Source organism: Leucopleurus acutus (assembly GCF_964270905.1).
Source record: "Leucopleurus acutus genome assembly, chromosome: 13".
Taxonomy (NCBI): Eukaryota; Metazoa; Chordata; class Mammalia; order Artiodactyla; family Delphinidae; genus Leucopleurus; species Leucopleurus acutus.
This window is the reverse complement of record NC_139155.1, coordinates 85,102,281-85,116,122: the sequence shown is the minus strand read 5'-3', so window position 1 is coordinate 85,116,122 and position 13,842 is coordinate 85,102,281. Positions and strand designations below refer to the sequence as shown.

The window sequence follows — 13,842 nt, the reverse complement described above, 5'->3', positions numbered from 1 at the left end:
GGATCCTTGAGTCCTTCCATTGTCCCCTCACCGTGTCCCAGGGAGGCAGCTGAGTTGGAGGTCAGCGTAGCTGTGCCTGCCCCGGGGGTGGGGTTCTGCAATTCAAAACGCTGCTCCATTAACGCCCCAGGGCTGGGCTTCCTGTCTGAAAGGGCCGGAGCCTGGCAGAGCCTGGCGGGGACCCAGCACCACTCACTGTTCACGATGGGGGAGGGGGATAGAAGGAAAGCCTGCAGCTGAAAGAAACCCAAATCATTTGGCCCAAAGCCCTGGATTTACGGCTGGGCACACAGGGCGACCTGCCCCTGGTCACACGTCAGTGCTCCCTCCCGTGTCTGCATCGGGTCCTGGGGCCCTGGCACCAGGGAAGCAGCAGGGCCTGGGCCTCGACCTCTCAGGTTAGGAAGATGCCTCAGCGTTCTGCTTCCTTGAGAACTCAGACCGGAAATGGGAGCCAAATCACTCTGGAGCCCCTGGACATTTGCGGTCTTGGAAAAAGCTGACTTTGAGTTTTCTTCCCTTGGGACAAACAGCACTTCCTTCGGCTTGTTAACCTTTCACCTTCCAGGGTTCAGCGGCGTCGGGAACAGCTCCAGCGCCTTGAGCTTAAGCCCTGGTTCGATGACGCCCGCTCCACACTAACCCACGGGAAGGGCTGGAAGCAGGGCCACCTCCGTCCTGGGGGCAGGACCGCGGGCCTCCCGCAGGCGCTGCAGTACAGCGGCGGCTCTCAGCTGCACGCGCAGCCGCCCGCAGGCCCCGCCTGGTCTCACGCCTGGATCCCCAGCCATGGAAGTAACTGCTCGAGCCACCCTGCATGCCCTTCCTCTGGCTGCTGTAAACAACGGCCACAAACCCAGTGGCCTAAATGTACTGTCTGAGAGTCCTGAAGGTCGGGTGTCCAAGCTCAGGTGTCAGCGGGGCTGGGAGTTCCTTCTGGAGGCTCCAGGGGAGGGTCTTTCTTTGCCTTTTCCAGCTTCAAGGGGCCCCCGCGCTCCTTGGCTCATGGACCCACCGCGCTCTGGCCTCTGCTCTGTCGTCCGCCCCCTCTGGCTCCACCGCTCCTGCCTCCCTCTTGTAAGGACCCTGGTGATCACTCTGGGCCCCGGATAATGCAGGACACTCTCCTGGTCTCCGGAGCCGCAGCCGAATCACATCTGCAGAGCCCCTTTGCCGCATCAGGTGACACGCACAGGCTCCAGGAGTGAGGACATGGGAACCTTTGGGGCCGTTATTCTGCCTCTCAGCACGCCACCCCACGGCCTTCCAGTCAATTCCTTTTCCACCTCAACTGGTCAGAGTCCCTTTACTATTGCACACGACTAAGAACTGACCGTCCTCATGGCATCTCTGGTAAGTTCCTGTCCCCCAGGTTGAGCCACAGATTTCGTCACGTGACACTCATCCCCACCTCCACAGGCTCAAGAGACTGAATTAACAGTCTCCTCGGTTTCTCTAGATTTCCCCAGAGCTCCAGGGCTCCCAGCGGCAACCGAGGTCAACACAGGGGGACGGGCCAGGCTGGTGCTCGACCTTGGTCCCGAGATTCAAGTGGGCAGCCGCCGGGAGGGAGAGAAAGAGAGCAAGAGCGAAGGATCCCGCAGGAGGGGCTGCTCGCACGCGGCCCGGGGTCTGGCGCACGCGGCCCGGGGTCTGGCGCACGCGGCCCGGGGTCTGGCGCACGCGGCCCGGGGTCTGGCGCACGCGGCCCGGGGTCTCGCGCACGCGGCCCGGGGTCTCGCGCACGCGGCCCGGGGTCTGGCGCACGCGGCCCGGGGTCTCGCGCACGCGGCCCGGGGTCTGGCGCACGCGGCCCGGGGTCTGGCGCACGCGGCCCGGGGTCTCGCGCACGCGGCCCGGGGTCTGGCGCACGCGGCCCGGGGTCTGGCGCACGCGGCCCGGGGTCTGGCGCACGCGGCCCGGGGTCTGGCGCACGCGGCCCGGGGTCTCGCACACGCGGCCCGGGGTCTGGTGCACGCGGCCCGGGGTCTGGCGCACGCTGCCTGCGGCTCGAGCTGCGCTTCTGGCTCCTGACATGTGCAAAGGTGGAGAGGCAAAAAGAAGAGTAAAGATAAAGTCCTCCCTACCTGAATGAACCAAAGCCCGTCCTGGGAGGGGCGCGGAGGAGGGGGAGGGCACCCGTCTCAGCACAGCACCCGCACTCACCGTGGTGTAATACAGGATGATGTCACTGCTGGTCATGTTGCCGTGAAGAATGTGCTCCTTCAGGTGCTGGATGAGGGTCCCCTGGGGAGAAGCGGGGGAATTCCGCGTGAACCAGGCTGCTTCCTCCGAGGGCACAGAGGCGCGCGCAGCCCAGACGCTCGGCCCTGGGGCAGGAGAGGTCAAGGAAGAGGCAGAGCTCTGAGCACCCTCACCATGACGAGCAATGCTTCCGTCCCTCTGCCACCTGACCCCTAAGACTCGCTGGGGACACGAGAAGAAACCCTGACCCGACCCTGCCGGCCTGCAGGCTCTGGGCGCCAGGTGATCAGAAGCACAGGGGACCCACCAACCTCAGGCAGAGAGAAGTGAAGATCACGGAGCGGAGAGTCACGAAGATGAAGGTAAAAGGCTGGGTGCAGGGACACCTGCCCCCCCTCAGACCAAGGCACTACAGGCCAGCCTTGCTCCCTCGTGGTGGACGGGGAAGACTGGATGCCTGAGCAGGACTGTCCCCGGGGTGCACAGCCGCTGCTGGGTCTGCAGCTCCGAGAGCCTCGGATCAGAGCTCAGGGACTCCTTGGCCGAGGGGTAGCTCAAGACCCTGCTTTCAGCGCAAATGCCCAGTCAGACCCCTCTCTCCCAACCCCGACATGTGATCTATTACTTTTTATTTTAATGTTCACTGGGCAGTATATTCGCTTGGACCGAAACTCGAAAGCATACACCATGACAAGCCCCCGTCCCCTCCTGCAACCAGTAACCGTATGTTTCCCGCGTACATTTCCAGGTACGTTTCTTGCCTATCTGCATGTATTTATTTATGCTGGTTTTTTATTTGGACGCACTGTCCTGCAGTTTGCTTTTTCCATTTATCAACACAGGGGGTTTCCCTCATGGTTTTTCGTACAGCTGTATAGTATTCCACTGCCCAGACCCCAGTTGTTCCAAATGACTCTGTGTCGCCTGTGACTCACAGGGAGGACAGGAAGCTTCCCAGCCCCAAGCACAATGCAGAGAGCAGAGCAAGGGGACCCTGAACCAGCTGTTTCATCTCTCGGTTTTCCCATCCTTTCAATGGATCTCACACAAGATCCTAAGGCTAGATCAGGGACGCGGCCCCTCTGAAGCCCCTGGAAAGGCCAACCACTGCGCTCAGTCTGGCCACAGACGGGAGCCGCCAGCTGACGGCAACGGTGGCCCTGGTTGTTTAGGGACTATCGGGACCCACGTATTAAAACCAGCCTTGAGGACCCTCATTGTACCCAAGGGAAATAAAAAACAAGCCAGGGCTTCCCTGGTGGCGCAGTGGTGAGAGTCCGCCTGCTGATGCAGGGGACACGGGTTCGTGCCCCGGTCCGGGAAGATCCCACGTGCCGCGGAGCGGCTGGGCCCGTGAGCCATGGCCGCTGAGCCTGCGCGTCTGGAGCCCGTGCTCCACAACGGGAGAGGCCACGATGGTGAGAGGCCCGCATCCCACAAAAAAAAAAAACACAAGCCAGTAAGAGGAGATGATCCCTTTCAAAGCTCAACAGAAACAATCCTACCTAGCAAATTCCCGGACTCCAGAGCCAGCGCCCCTATTCCCAAGTCTGTCCTGGACGGCACCCCGTCACCAGGCCCGCAGCAGGGACACCTGCCCTGGGGACGGACCACACAGGGCTTGGAGAGACAGCGGTAGAAAGGCTGCTGGGAGGGAGAGCCCGTTCTGAGGGCTCCCCGAGGCCACCCTGGGTCTGCACGCGGGAGCCAAGAGCCCGGTGGCTTCACCGTGCGTGCGCTGCAGGGTCAGGGACAGCACACCCGCGCCCACCCAGGACAGTCACAGGCTTCCTCAGAAAGTCCCTCAACACACGCTGCTCTCACTCAGAGGAGGCGGGCGACCACGTGGGGACAACAAACATTTCAGGAACCCTTTCGATGAACGCTAAGTGTTCACGTGGCAAATCCACAGAAAGGACTGGGAGCTCCTGGATTATAGGAACCCGTGGCAGATCCCCCTCGACTTCCCTTTTCACTTAGATTGGCCTTTAAAGGGCATCTTCGCCCGTATGGTCTGCCTCTATGAGCCCGGCCTATTCATAACCCACCACGTGCTCACCGGCTCAGCAACCTCACTCTCTCGACAGCACAAAACCCTCCTTTGCTTCTCTCTGTGTGAACCTTAATGAGTCGCGTCAACAGCTCGGCCCTTAATTTCTAAATATTTATGGCAAGTCTGAATGCTCTCCCTGAGCGTCAGGAAGTATAAGCAGCGTGGTTTCTGAATCTCAAGCAAGAAGAGTAATTTAAAAGAAGGAAGAGGGAAGCTGTTTTCTGGGCTCTTTTGTGGGCTTAGAAAGCACAAAACAGCAAACGGGGATCACAACGTCCCAACCCAACCCTGACCCTGCTGCCAGCCCCAGGGGCACTGTCGGCGGTCCCACCGCGCTGTTTTCAAGTTTCCGCTCGAGATAACGCTTGAAAACAGGCAAGGTGCTTAGTCACTTCTCTGGAGATGCAAGAGCCCAGCGAAGCCAGAATTAATATAATTTTTCCTGACTTTTCCATATTCTGAATATACCAAGCACAATGATTTTATGAGCAAACTACATTTCATCTAATACATTTTTATGTCCCACTCCCAAAAAAGGGACATTCGCTAGGCAAAGAGCACTGAAAATAAAAGTACAGTCGGGCACGGCAGGTTTTCCTAAAATGTGCTGTTTTCCCACACACGCCCCCCGCAACGCCCTCGCCTGCCAGGTTTCTAAAAACACTCATCTCTGTGGCCGGATATCGGGCCTCCGACCAGGCACACCAGGGGTCCCCCTCCAGGCAAAACGCGATGCCAGCAGCTACACCTTAGGCTCTGAACACGCCCGACTCAGTGTGATAAAACAGGCTGGTAAGCAACAAGCACTCGCTCCTACAAAGAGGCCACTCTTCCAGAAATCAAGGCTTTGGCCCCCGATGTCCCCTCCCTCCCACTCCGTGGTTCCTGAGAAGTCACCCACTGTCTGTGAACAGGCGCGTGTGTACCTGGCGGTTATCATTCCTAACCTGCCATCGGATCTTCCTTGGATGCAAATCCAGGTGATGACAAAGTTGTGTTAACCTCTTTCCACGTTCTCATGAGAACACGGTGTAAAGAGCTGTATGAAGACGTTAGAGTGATTCTACGGCAGGGGTTCAAACAGCTTCTAGATGTTCTAGCAGAGAACAGCTGTAAAAAGCTGAATGAGCTGGAATAAGAGAAATTCTGTATTTCATGTTCAAATACCGCCATCTGACCAAGCGATAGCTAGAAGGCTCTAAGACAACGTGAGGTTTCCCCACTCAGATAATCCTCGGGCCTCCTAGAGGGGAGGAGGTTAAAACGAGGCCGATAGGGTGGGCGCTCGTCCACCGCGATGGATGTTCTTACGAAGAGAGGAAAATTAGACCCCAAAGAGATGCCGGGAATGTGCGTGCAGAGAGGAAAGAGCGCGTGAGGACAGAGCGAGAAGGCAGCCCCCTGCGAGCCGACGACAGAGGCTCAGAGGGAACCAACCCTGCCCACACCCCGGTCTTGGACACCCAGCCTCCAGAGCCGCAAGGAAGTAAACCTTCGTTGTTTAAGACCCGCCTCAGCCCGTGCTATTTTGCTACGGCAGCCCAAGCTGACTCACACAGCGCGGTAAGTCCTCCCTCGGTTAACCGCACTTTATAACATAACCCGGCGGCTTTCAAACTTTTTGACCCCAGCCCACGTCAGACAGAAGTTTGGCGACGCTGCCTGGCACGTGCACCGTCCGTACCCACGCTTACATGACAGCTTTGAGAAAACACACCAACACCTCTTAGGACCCTTGATGAGCTGATATCTTCTCTTCTCAACTAACCTGTTTCCTTCTGTTTAAAATGCCGGCAGATGGCCAAAAAACACATGAAAAGATGTTCACCATCACTAATTAGAGAAATGCAAATCAAAACTACAATGAGGTATCAGCTCACATGGTCATAATGGCGATCACCACAATCTACAAACAATAAATGCTAGAGAGAGTGTGGAGAAAAGGGAACCCTCTTGCACTGTTGGTGGGAATGTAAACTGATACAGCCACTATGGAGAACAGTATGGACGTCCTTAAAAAACTAAAAATAGAACTACCATATGACCCAGCAATCCCACTCCTGGGCATATACCCAGCGAAAACCATAATTCAAAAACACACATGCACCCCAATGTTCACTGCAGCACTATTTACAATAGCCAGGTCATGGAAGCAACCTAAGTGTCCATCGACAGAAGAATGGATAAAGAAGAAATGGTACATGTATACCATGGAATATTACTAGGCCATAAAAAGGAACGAAATTAGGTCACTTGTAGAGACGTGGATGGACCTAGAGGCTGTTATACAGAGTGAAGTAAGGCACAAAGAGAAAAACAAACATCGTATATTAACGCACAAATGTGGAATCTAGAAAAATGGTACAGATGATCTTGTTCGCAAAGCAGAAATAGAGACACAGACACAGAGAACAAATGTATGGACACCAAGGGGGAAAAGGGGGCGGGGGGGGAGGAATTGGGAGATTGGAACTGACACACATACACTATTGATACTATGTATAAAATAGATAACTGATGAGAACCTACTGTAGAGCACAGGGAACTCTACTCAGTGCACTGTGGTAACCTAAATGGGAAGGAAATCCAAAAGAGAGGGGATATATGTATAACTGATTTACTTTGCTGTACAGCAGAAACTAACACAACATTGGAAAGCAATTCTACTCCAAGAAAAATTAATTTAAAGATAAATAACTAAAATAAAATGCGGGCAGGGCCCATCTGTTGGACTCACAATACCCTAAGGGGTCATGACGTATAGCATGACTGTCACCGGCTTGCCCGGCGCAGGCCTTGCCCTGGTGGCGCTGTGGAGTCCCGGGACCCCGTGGCGACGGGGCCACGGCAGCTGGGGCAGCAGCACCCCACCGCCCGGCTCGAGGCCGGATCTCGGCTCAGCACCCCACCTGGAGAGCGGGGACGGGGTGCCGCCCTAGCCAGCAGGAAGCCCCCAGGCAGGGACGGGGTGCAGACCTACCCCGGCCGAGTGTACCATGCACTTGGGCGCTCCGGTCGTGCCCGATGAAAACATGATGAAGAGCGGGTGGCTGAAGGGCAGCTGCTCGAACTCCAGCTGAGGGGCTTGCGCACCTTGCCCAGTGGCCAGGAAGTCCTCCAGGAACACGCTGTGGGCAAAAAGGCGTAGGAGACAAACGGTGAAGGTTCTAGAACGCCTGGCGGGGCAGGGGTGCGGAAATCTGTCGAGTCCTCCCGTTCACCCCCCTCCACGTCTACCTGGGTGACGACCTAGATTCCAGGGACCTGCCTTGTCTGGAAGCTTCCCAAGAGAGAAGGGAGAAGTCGGGGCTCAAAGATTCATGCTAATTGAATAAAAAGTAACTGAGTGAAAATTTCCGGTTGCTTTTTTCTTTTTCTTAATATTGATTTATTTATTTGGCTGCTCTGGGTCTTAGTCGCGGCAGGCATGCGGGATCTAGTTCCCGACCAGGAATCGAACCCGGGCCCCCTGCATTAGGAGCTCGGAGTCTTAGCCACTGGACCACCAGGGAAGTCCCGAAAATTTCCGGCTGCTTTATTAGCACCGCTGATGGGGCCAAGGGCTCCCTCTCCAGAGAATCGAAGCGCTTTAGTAAGCACTGTGGAGGAGGATCCCTTGCATTTAACACGTTGGCTGCTTGTGCGCAAACTCCACGGAGCGGCTCTGAAGTGATGCTCAAGTCCCTGGAGCCCAGGCGCACCTCCCGTTTGCTACTAACCGTCTGATTAGCAGATGCCTGGTTTCCCCAGGTTCCCCAAAGGCAAGCTAGAGCCCAGGGTGCCTGAGTCCTTCCCTTTCCCCCCAGGAGAAGGGGGGGAGGGGGTGCCGGGTTGTAAGCTCTTCTGACACCTGAAGGGCACAGCCAGAAAGCGGTGCCAACCTGCGGGGCAGTTGTTCTCACTGCTTCCCTGTATCCTGAGGTTTACGATGGCCAGATGCAAGTATCTGTCCAGGAACAAACACAATTAAGCCCAGCTACCGGCTCCAGCCTGAACAGCCCGCCCTGCCCTGCCCCCAGAGCTGCCGTAAAGTGCACTGCACGTCACCAAGAACCGCCGAAGGGGCTGTTTTCTGAGCAGAAACAGGGTAGCGGAAGCCACAAAGCCACCTTGGGAGAGAGGTGGTTTCTCTATTTTGAGATCAGCGGAAACATCGCTTCCAAAACCCCGGCCCTGTTCCTCCACTGGTTTAGAGGGGAGAAGAAGGCTTTGTCAAACGGAGCTTCCTTTCAAGGAAGGGGGGGAGGTCAGTTAAACGCGGCCTGCAGCCAACTGCCAAGGAGAGTTACTCTGAAATACAAACGGATGCACACGAAAGTGAAGAAGTGTGCTGTCTTGCATGGAAAGGCCCCCTTAAAGATGAGGATGTGGGACTTCCCTGGTGGTCCAGCGGGTAAGACTCCGCACTCCCAATGCAGGGGGCCTGCGTTCGATCCCTGGTCGGGGAACTAGATCCCGCGTGCATGCCGCAACTGAAAGACCCCAAATGCCTCAACGAAGATCCCACACGCTGCATCTAAGACCCAGCGCGGCCAAAATAAATAAATAAACACATAAAAATAAATCTTTAAACAAAAGAAAAGATGAGGATGTCTCCTGGGGGAGGTGCGGCCATTTGAAATGGGCACCCCAAATGATTCTGAGCGGTAAACAAGCAGACCCTTCCTCTCCAGAGCGTCAGGAAGATTATTCACTGTGGAGCCTTCCAGCCAATGAAGCCCCATTCCGCCTCCACCTCCCATCCGAATCCCATTTACACAAAGGGCCCAATCGAGTCGAACGCTCCACACAGAGAAAAACGTTTTCTTTCCATCGGTGTATAAATCACGGTAAACAGCGATTACTTTTGTTGCTTCTTCTAAAAAGGAAAAACCCAAAGGGCAGTCCCCCCACAGACGCGCAGAGGCGCTCTCGGTTTATCTGCGGCACCCAGGAATCAAAGGCTGGAGAGCGCTGGGGGCCTGCTTCCCCGGGAGGGTGGGGACCGGGGCTGCGGAGCTCTCCGCACTGCCTAAAGCTAAACCAAGTGGTTAATGTTACTTCTGGATGCCCTCACTTTCTATCAATCACCAATAAACACATTCAGAAAAATAAAAGCCGGGCCACCGCGGGGCCAGCAAACCATCCTGTTTTCCTCTTGGCCTTTGTGCGTACGGCCCCATCAATAAAACCAGGGGAGCTATATTCACGGCAGGGGTGTAATTTATCAAGGTCGGCAGGGTTCCCACAGTCTAGGGGACAGGCCACGCCCCCGGACCTGCCTGTAAGGACCTGCACATCCTGACCCGGATGCTCCAGAGGACACAGCCCACTCGGGCCTGCAGCTGTCACCTGCCCATAATGACAGACGACGTTACTGAGAGCTAACTTCATGCACACTGCTAAGCCTGCGAGGAAGGTACTGTTGTCTCCGTTTTACAGATGGGGAAAACAAGGGACAGAGAGGTTGATCACTGGCCCAGAGCCACACAGCTGAGATCTGACCCCGAGCAGTGTGGCTCGAGACCATGGCCTTAGAGGAACAGTCACTTTGCTGCAGCTCCCTTCAGCCTCTGGAACCCTGGTACTGCAGCTGTCCCCAGACCCTGCTCACCTCTCAAGGTCCCTCGGGTGTCACCTCCCCCAGGCCCCACAGAGAAGCAACCACGCCCTTCTCTCACCTCCTGGGCACTTCCTGTCCCCAATTCAGTGAGCATGGCTGCGTCTACCGGGCCGAGCGGCCACCGCTCCCCCTTCCTGCGGGCGTGTCTTGTCCCCCCAGCTCGGCTGTAAGCGTGGGGGCAGCACACGAGCTTTAGCGCCCTCGGCGCCCCCCGGAGGGCGCCTGCACAGCGCCGCTCAGCCACGCGCCCACCCCGTCTGCCTGAGTAGCGAGGCCTCCTCGCCGCCTCCCTCCCCGCCACGGCACACCCAGGATCCCCACCTGCGGCTCTGCCGCCGCTTCCCATGGGGCCTGGGGCCACTCAGAGACTCCTGCCTGCAGCCCAGACGCGAGGCTAAATGGACAGGTTTACCTGCGCAGGTAAACACGCCCGACCTCAGAACTCGCTCCTCTATGATGGCTTACAGAGAGATGAAAGGTGTACAACAAGAACTTTGGGAAGAATCTCAACTTGGACCGAATCATGATCCACTTTCTTAACTTCTGTTCAGAATGAAGGTGCTCACCATTCTGTTCCACGTCAAGGCCTGTGGCCTATCGGCTCATAAACGTCAGAAAAGCCAAGGAAGATGCCATGAGCAATGGCAACAAAAAATAGGTTGTAAAATGAAAGAAAACCCCCACATGTTATGCATGTGTATACCTTCGTGTGGCTGCGTGTGTGTACATACATGCATACAAATACACATACGTATGAACCACGTACACAGAGGTGTACGTGTGTGTGTGCCCATACGCACATCCACACACATGCGCACCTGTGGATACACATGAGTCACTGTTCAGAACTGCTGTGGCCAATCCGGGGAGCCAGCCTGGCCCCATCCAAGCCCACCACTTCCAAGGGACACGAGACAGGAAGAGTTAGGATGCCTGGGACAGTCTCTGTTCTGCCACTAAGTTACCACGTGGCCCCAAGGGATTCCCCCTGGGGCCCTCGGGTCCCCATCTACAGAATGACGATTTTTAACCAAGACATCTTGCACCTCTGAAACGCTCCAACCCCAAGTGCAAAGATGCACAGAACCTGCAGCCCGGCTGGGACTCTGAGTGGGTTTCACATGCAACCAGTGATCAGCATGCGGCTGGCTTACCTATTTGGGATCTTGGAAATGTCTATCTTCTCTCTGGAGGAAACGTAAGGAATCACCACCACTTTTTTCAGGTCTGCTAGTCCTGAAAGCGGCGGGGAGGAGAAAACACAAGCTTACAGGACACAACATACCTAGCCGCTAATCTTTTTCTTTTTTGCTGAAACGTAACACGACCTAGGACTGAGACTACTCCGTTTTTGCAGGGCTCTTGGGACCCCTGGGGGGGGCTCTCGCCCCTGCCTCCCGCCCCCCACGCCAGCCCACGCACCTCTAACGACCTGCTGCAGCTTGTCCACGTGGTCGTGCTCCTTGCCATTGTACACGACGGCCTCCACGGAGAAGATGAGCTTTGGCTGAATCTGAGAAAACCGGTCCAGAACGCCCTAGAGTGGAAGGAAAGAGGCGTCATTGTTCATCCAAAAGGCAAAATCCTCCAGCAGCCAAGGGCACGGCTGCATCTCCAGGGATGCACGTGAGCAAGCGCTGTGCCTCGTGACCCGGACCAGGGCTTCCCGGCCAGGAGGGCTCAGCCCTGGGAGCTGGCAGGTGGTACCAGCAGCCGGGGGCCCTCAAGTCACCAGGCTGATGCGCTAACCGTCATTCGCTGCTCAACAATCACTCCAAAGGATCGCGCACACGGCTACCTGCCTCTGGCTCTACACCAGGGTCCCGGCAAAACGAGGACCGCTTCCCAGAACTCAGGGCAGAGCGAAGCATCTTAGTAGAAGGGCGTTTGGCCCTGTCACTTTCTGACCGAATAGAGGGCTCTCCTGAGGCCCAGGCCATCACGCCCTCAAAGATCTCCCGCAAGCAACTGTGCTGAAGGCCGTGGCCAGGGCGGAGCCAGGCTGCCATCTAGTGCGTGTGCGCTTCCAACGAGAGCCGCCACCCTGGAAAACCCGAACCAGCCTCGAACCAGGGAAGGAACGCCAGGGATGCCGCTCCAGGGCCACCACTGGCTGCATCCTCTGCACAGCAGGACCTGGGACCAGAGTCAGCCAGAGTGGCCTGCGGTGGTGACATTGTGCACAAGACAGACCCACGAGGATGGGCGCAGGGTCAAGGCCAGCTGCTGATGCTACAGGCAAGCAGGAGGCGGCTGGGCCCCAGCCCGTCCCCTAAGCCTCCCGCCCTGCACCAGGTGGCTCAGACCCACCACCCGAGGCCAACCCAGGAGCTCTGCTCTCTGTGAAGCACGCAGGCAGGGGCTTCGTTCGGGCCCTAGAAGGCCACGCCCACGCCCCCATGCTGCACAGTGCTTCTCCAACATCACAACTGCTTCCAAGTTCCAATTCACTCAAAAATACCCACTCCCTCCTCATTAGGAGCAGCTGACGTTCACCGAGCTTGGGGGGGTAGGTCTGAGCGCTGTCCCAACCCCAGATGGGTGTCAATGGTGTTGCCCTCACAAGCCCTCCTACGGTGTGTCCCCGAGGACACAGAGACAGGAAGCGGCAGAGGCAGATTCAAACCCAGGCAAGAGCCTGCTGCTGGTAACCTCCACGCCACATGCCTTCTCCAGCCCCGAGGCTCCTTCACCGCTCCCCGGCAGCGCAGTTCAAGGCCTGCTGAGGGATCCAAGGACAACAGCGCCCAGGGACGGGGTCCCAACCCTCCAGGACCCGCCCCCCCTGAGGATGGCCTGGTCCCAAGCAGCTCACACGGCCTCACAGAGGGCCTTGGGGACCAAGAGGCCCCCTGGAGCTCCAGGCTCAGGTCAGTCCTGCCTGCCCTGGGTGGTCGGGGTGGAGGCGATCTGGGAGAGGCCCAGCAAAGCCCCAGGAGGCACAACCACGGCCACCAGCAGTGAGGTCTGGGGTGACCACCCCCTCCCCGAACTCAGCAGGGCCCAGTCCTCAACCCACGGGGCCAGGGCCGGCCTCAGCCAATCGCCTCACTGCTCCAGGCCTCTGTGTTGCAGAAGCACGTCTGTCCCTCCTCCGCACGGTGTGGGAGGAGATGAGAAATACCTTGCGAGACCTCCCTGGTGGTCCAGCAGTTAAGACTTCGCGTTCCCAATGCAGGGGGCCCAGGTTTGATCACTGGTCAGGGAACTAGATCCTGCCTGCCGCAACTAAAAAGATCCCACGTGCCGCAACGAAGATCCCGCGTGCCACAACTAAGACCCGGTGCAGCCAAATAAATAAATAAATATTTTAAAAAAGCGAAGAAATACCTTGAAAACCTTTTCCAGAAGAGCAAGCCTCAAGGCAGAGGTTGAGCATGAAGCTCACACCCAGAATGCCCAGCCTGTGGACAAGGCACATGGACCGCAGAGCACGGAGCCGGAGCAGCGCCGTCCCTGCACCTGTATCCTAAGTGTATCAATCCTCCCGCGTCAATCACAGGCCCACGCAGTCTACACTCGTATCATGAGACTCTCTCTTCCTGATGCCCCTGCTTTGCACGTGAGGATAAATAACTCACCCAGGGATGCACGGCCAGCAAAGCCAGGCCGGCCCTTAGACCCTGGGCTGCACTGACCAGTGCCCAGCACAGGGGCCACGCCCAGAGCAGAGGAAGACGGTCGGGGACGTGGATGCCCGGCATGTCCTCTAATGGGCCCGGCCTCGTGGCTCCTGAGGGTCCCTCATCCCCGAGGTTCTGCAACCAGGAAAGGTCCCTGATCAGGAAGTGGGGGTCCCAGTAAGTCCCGCTCTGCTGCTTCTTCCTTCCCCATGGTGGGGCTCAGTGCGTGCTTCCTGCCTTGCCTGGGCCACGCCGCAGCTGGCGCACCCTGATCCCTGCTGCCCCTGGGCTTACGGGGATAAAGAGGCCCACCGCCCTCCCGCACAGAGCATACAGCTCGGCCCCAAAGGAAGGGGTCG

The 13,842-nt window shown here is 57.3% G+C and overlaps 1 protein-coding gene across 4 annotated transcripts in view; it reads right to left on the bottom strand.

Moving 5' to 3' along the window:
* AACS (acetoacetyl-CoA synthetase) overlaps positions 1 to 13,842 on the bottom strand; it is a 45,334-nt gene that overhangs the window by 19,067 nt on the left and 12,425 nt on the right. For all 4 annotated transcript variants that reach the window (XM_082853304.1, XM_082853305.1, XM_082853306.1 and 1 more), the window contains exons 6-9: positions 11,283 to 11,397; positions 11,015 to 11,096; positions 7,239 to 7,386; positions 2,167 to 2,247 (exon numbers count right to left, since the gene is read on the bottom strand). In XM_082853304.1, the coding sequence (XP_082709430.1) occupies positions 2,167 to 2,247; positions 7,239 to 7,386; positions 11,015 to 11,096; positions 11,283 to 11,397 (426 nt within the window). The remainder of the gene's footprint in view (positions 1 to 2,166; positions 2,248 to 7,238; positions 7,387 to 11,014; positions 11,097 to 11,282; positions 11,398 to 13,842) is intronic.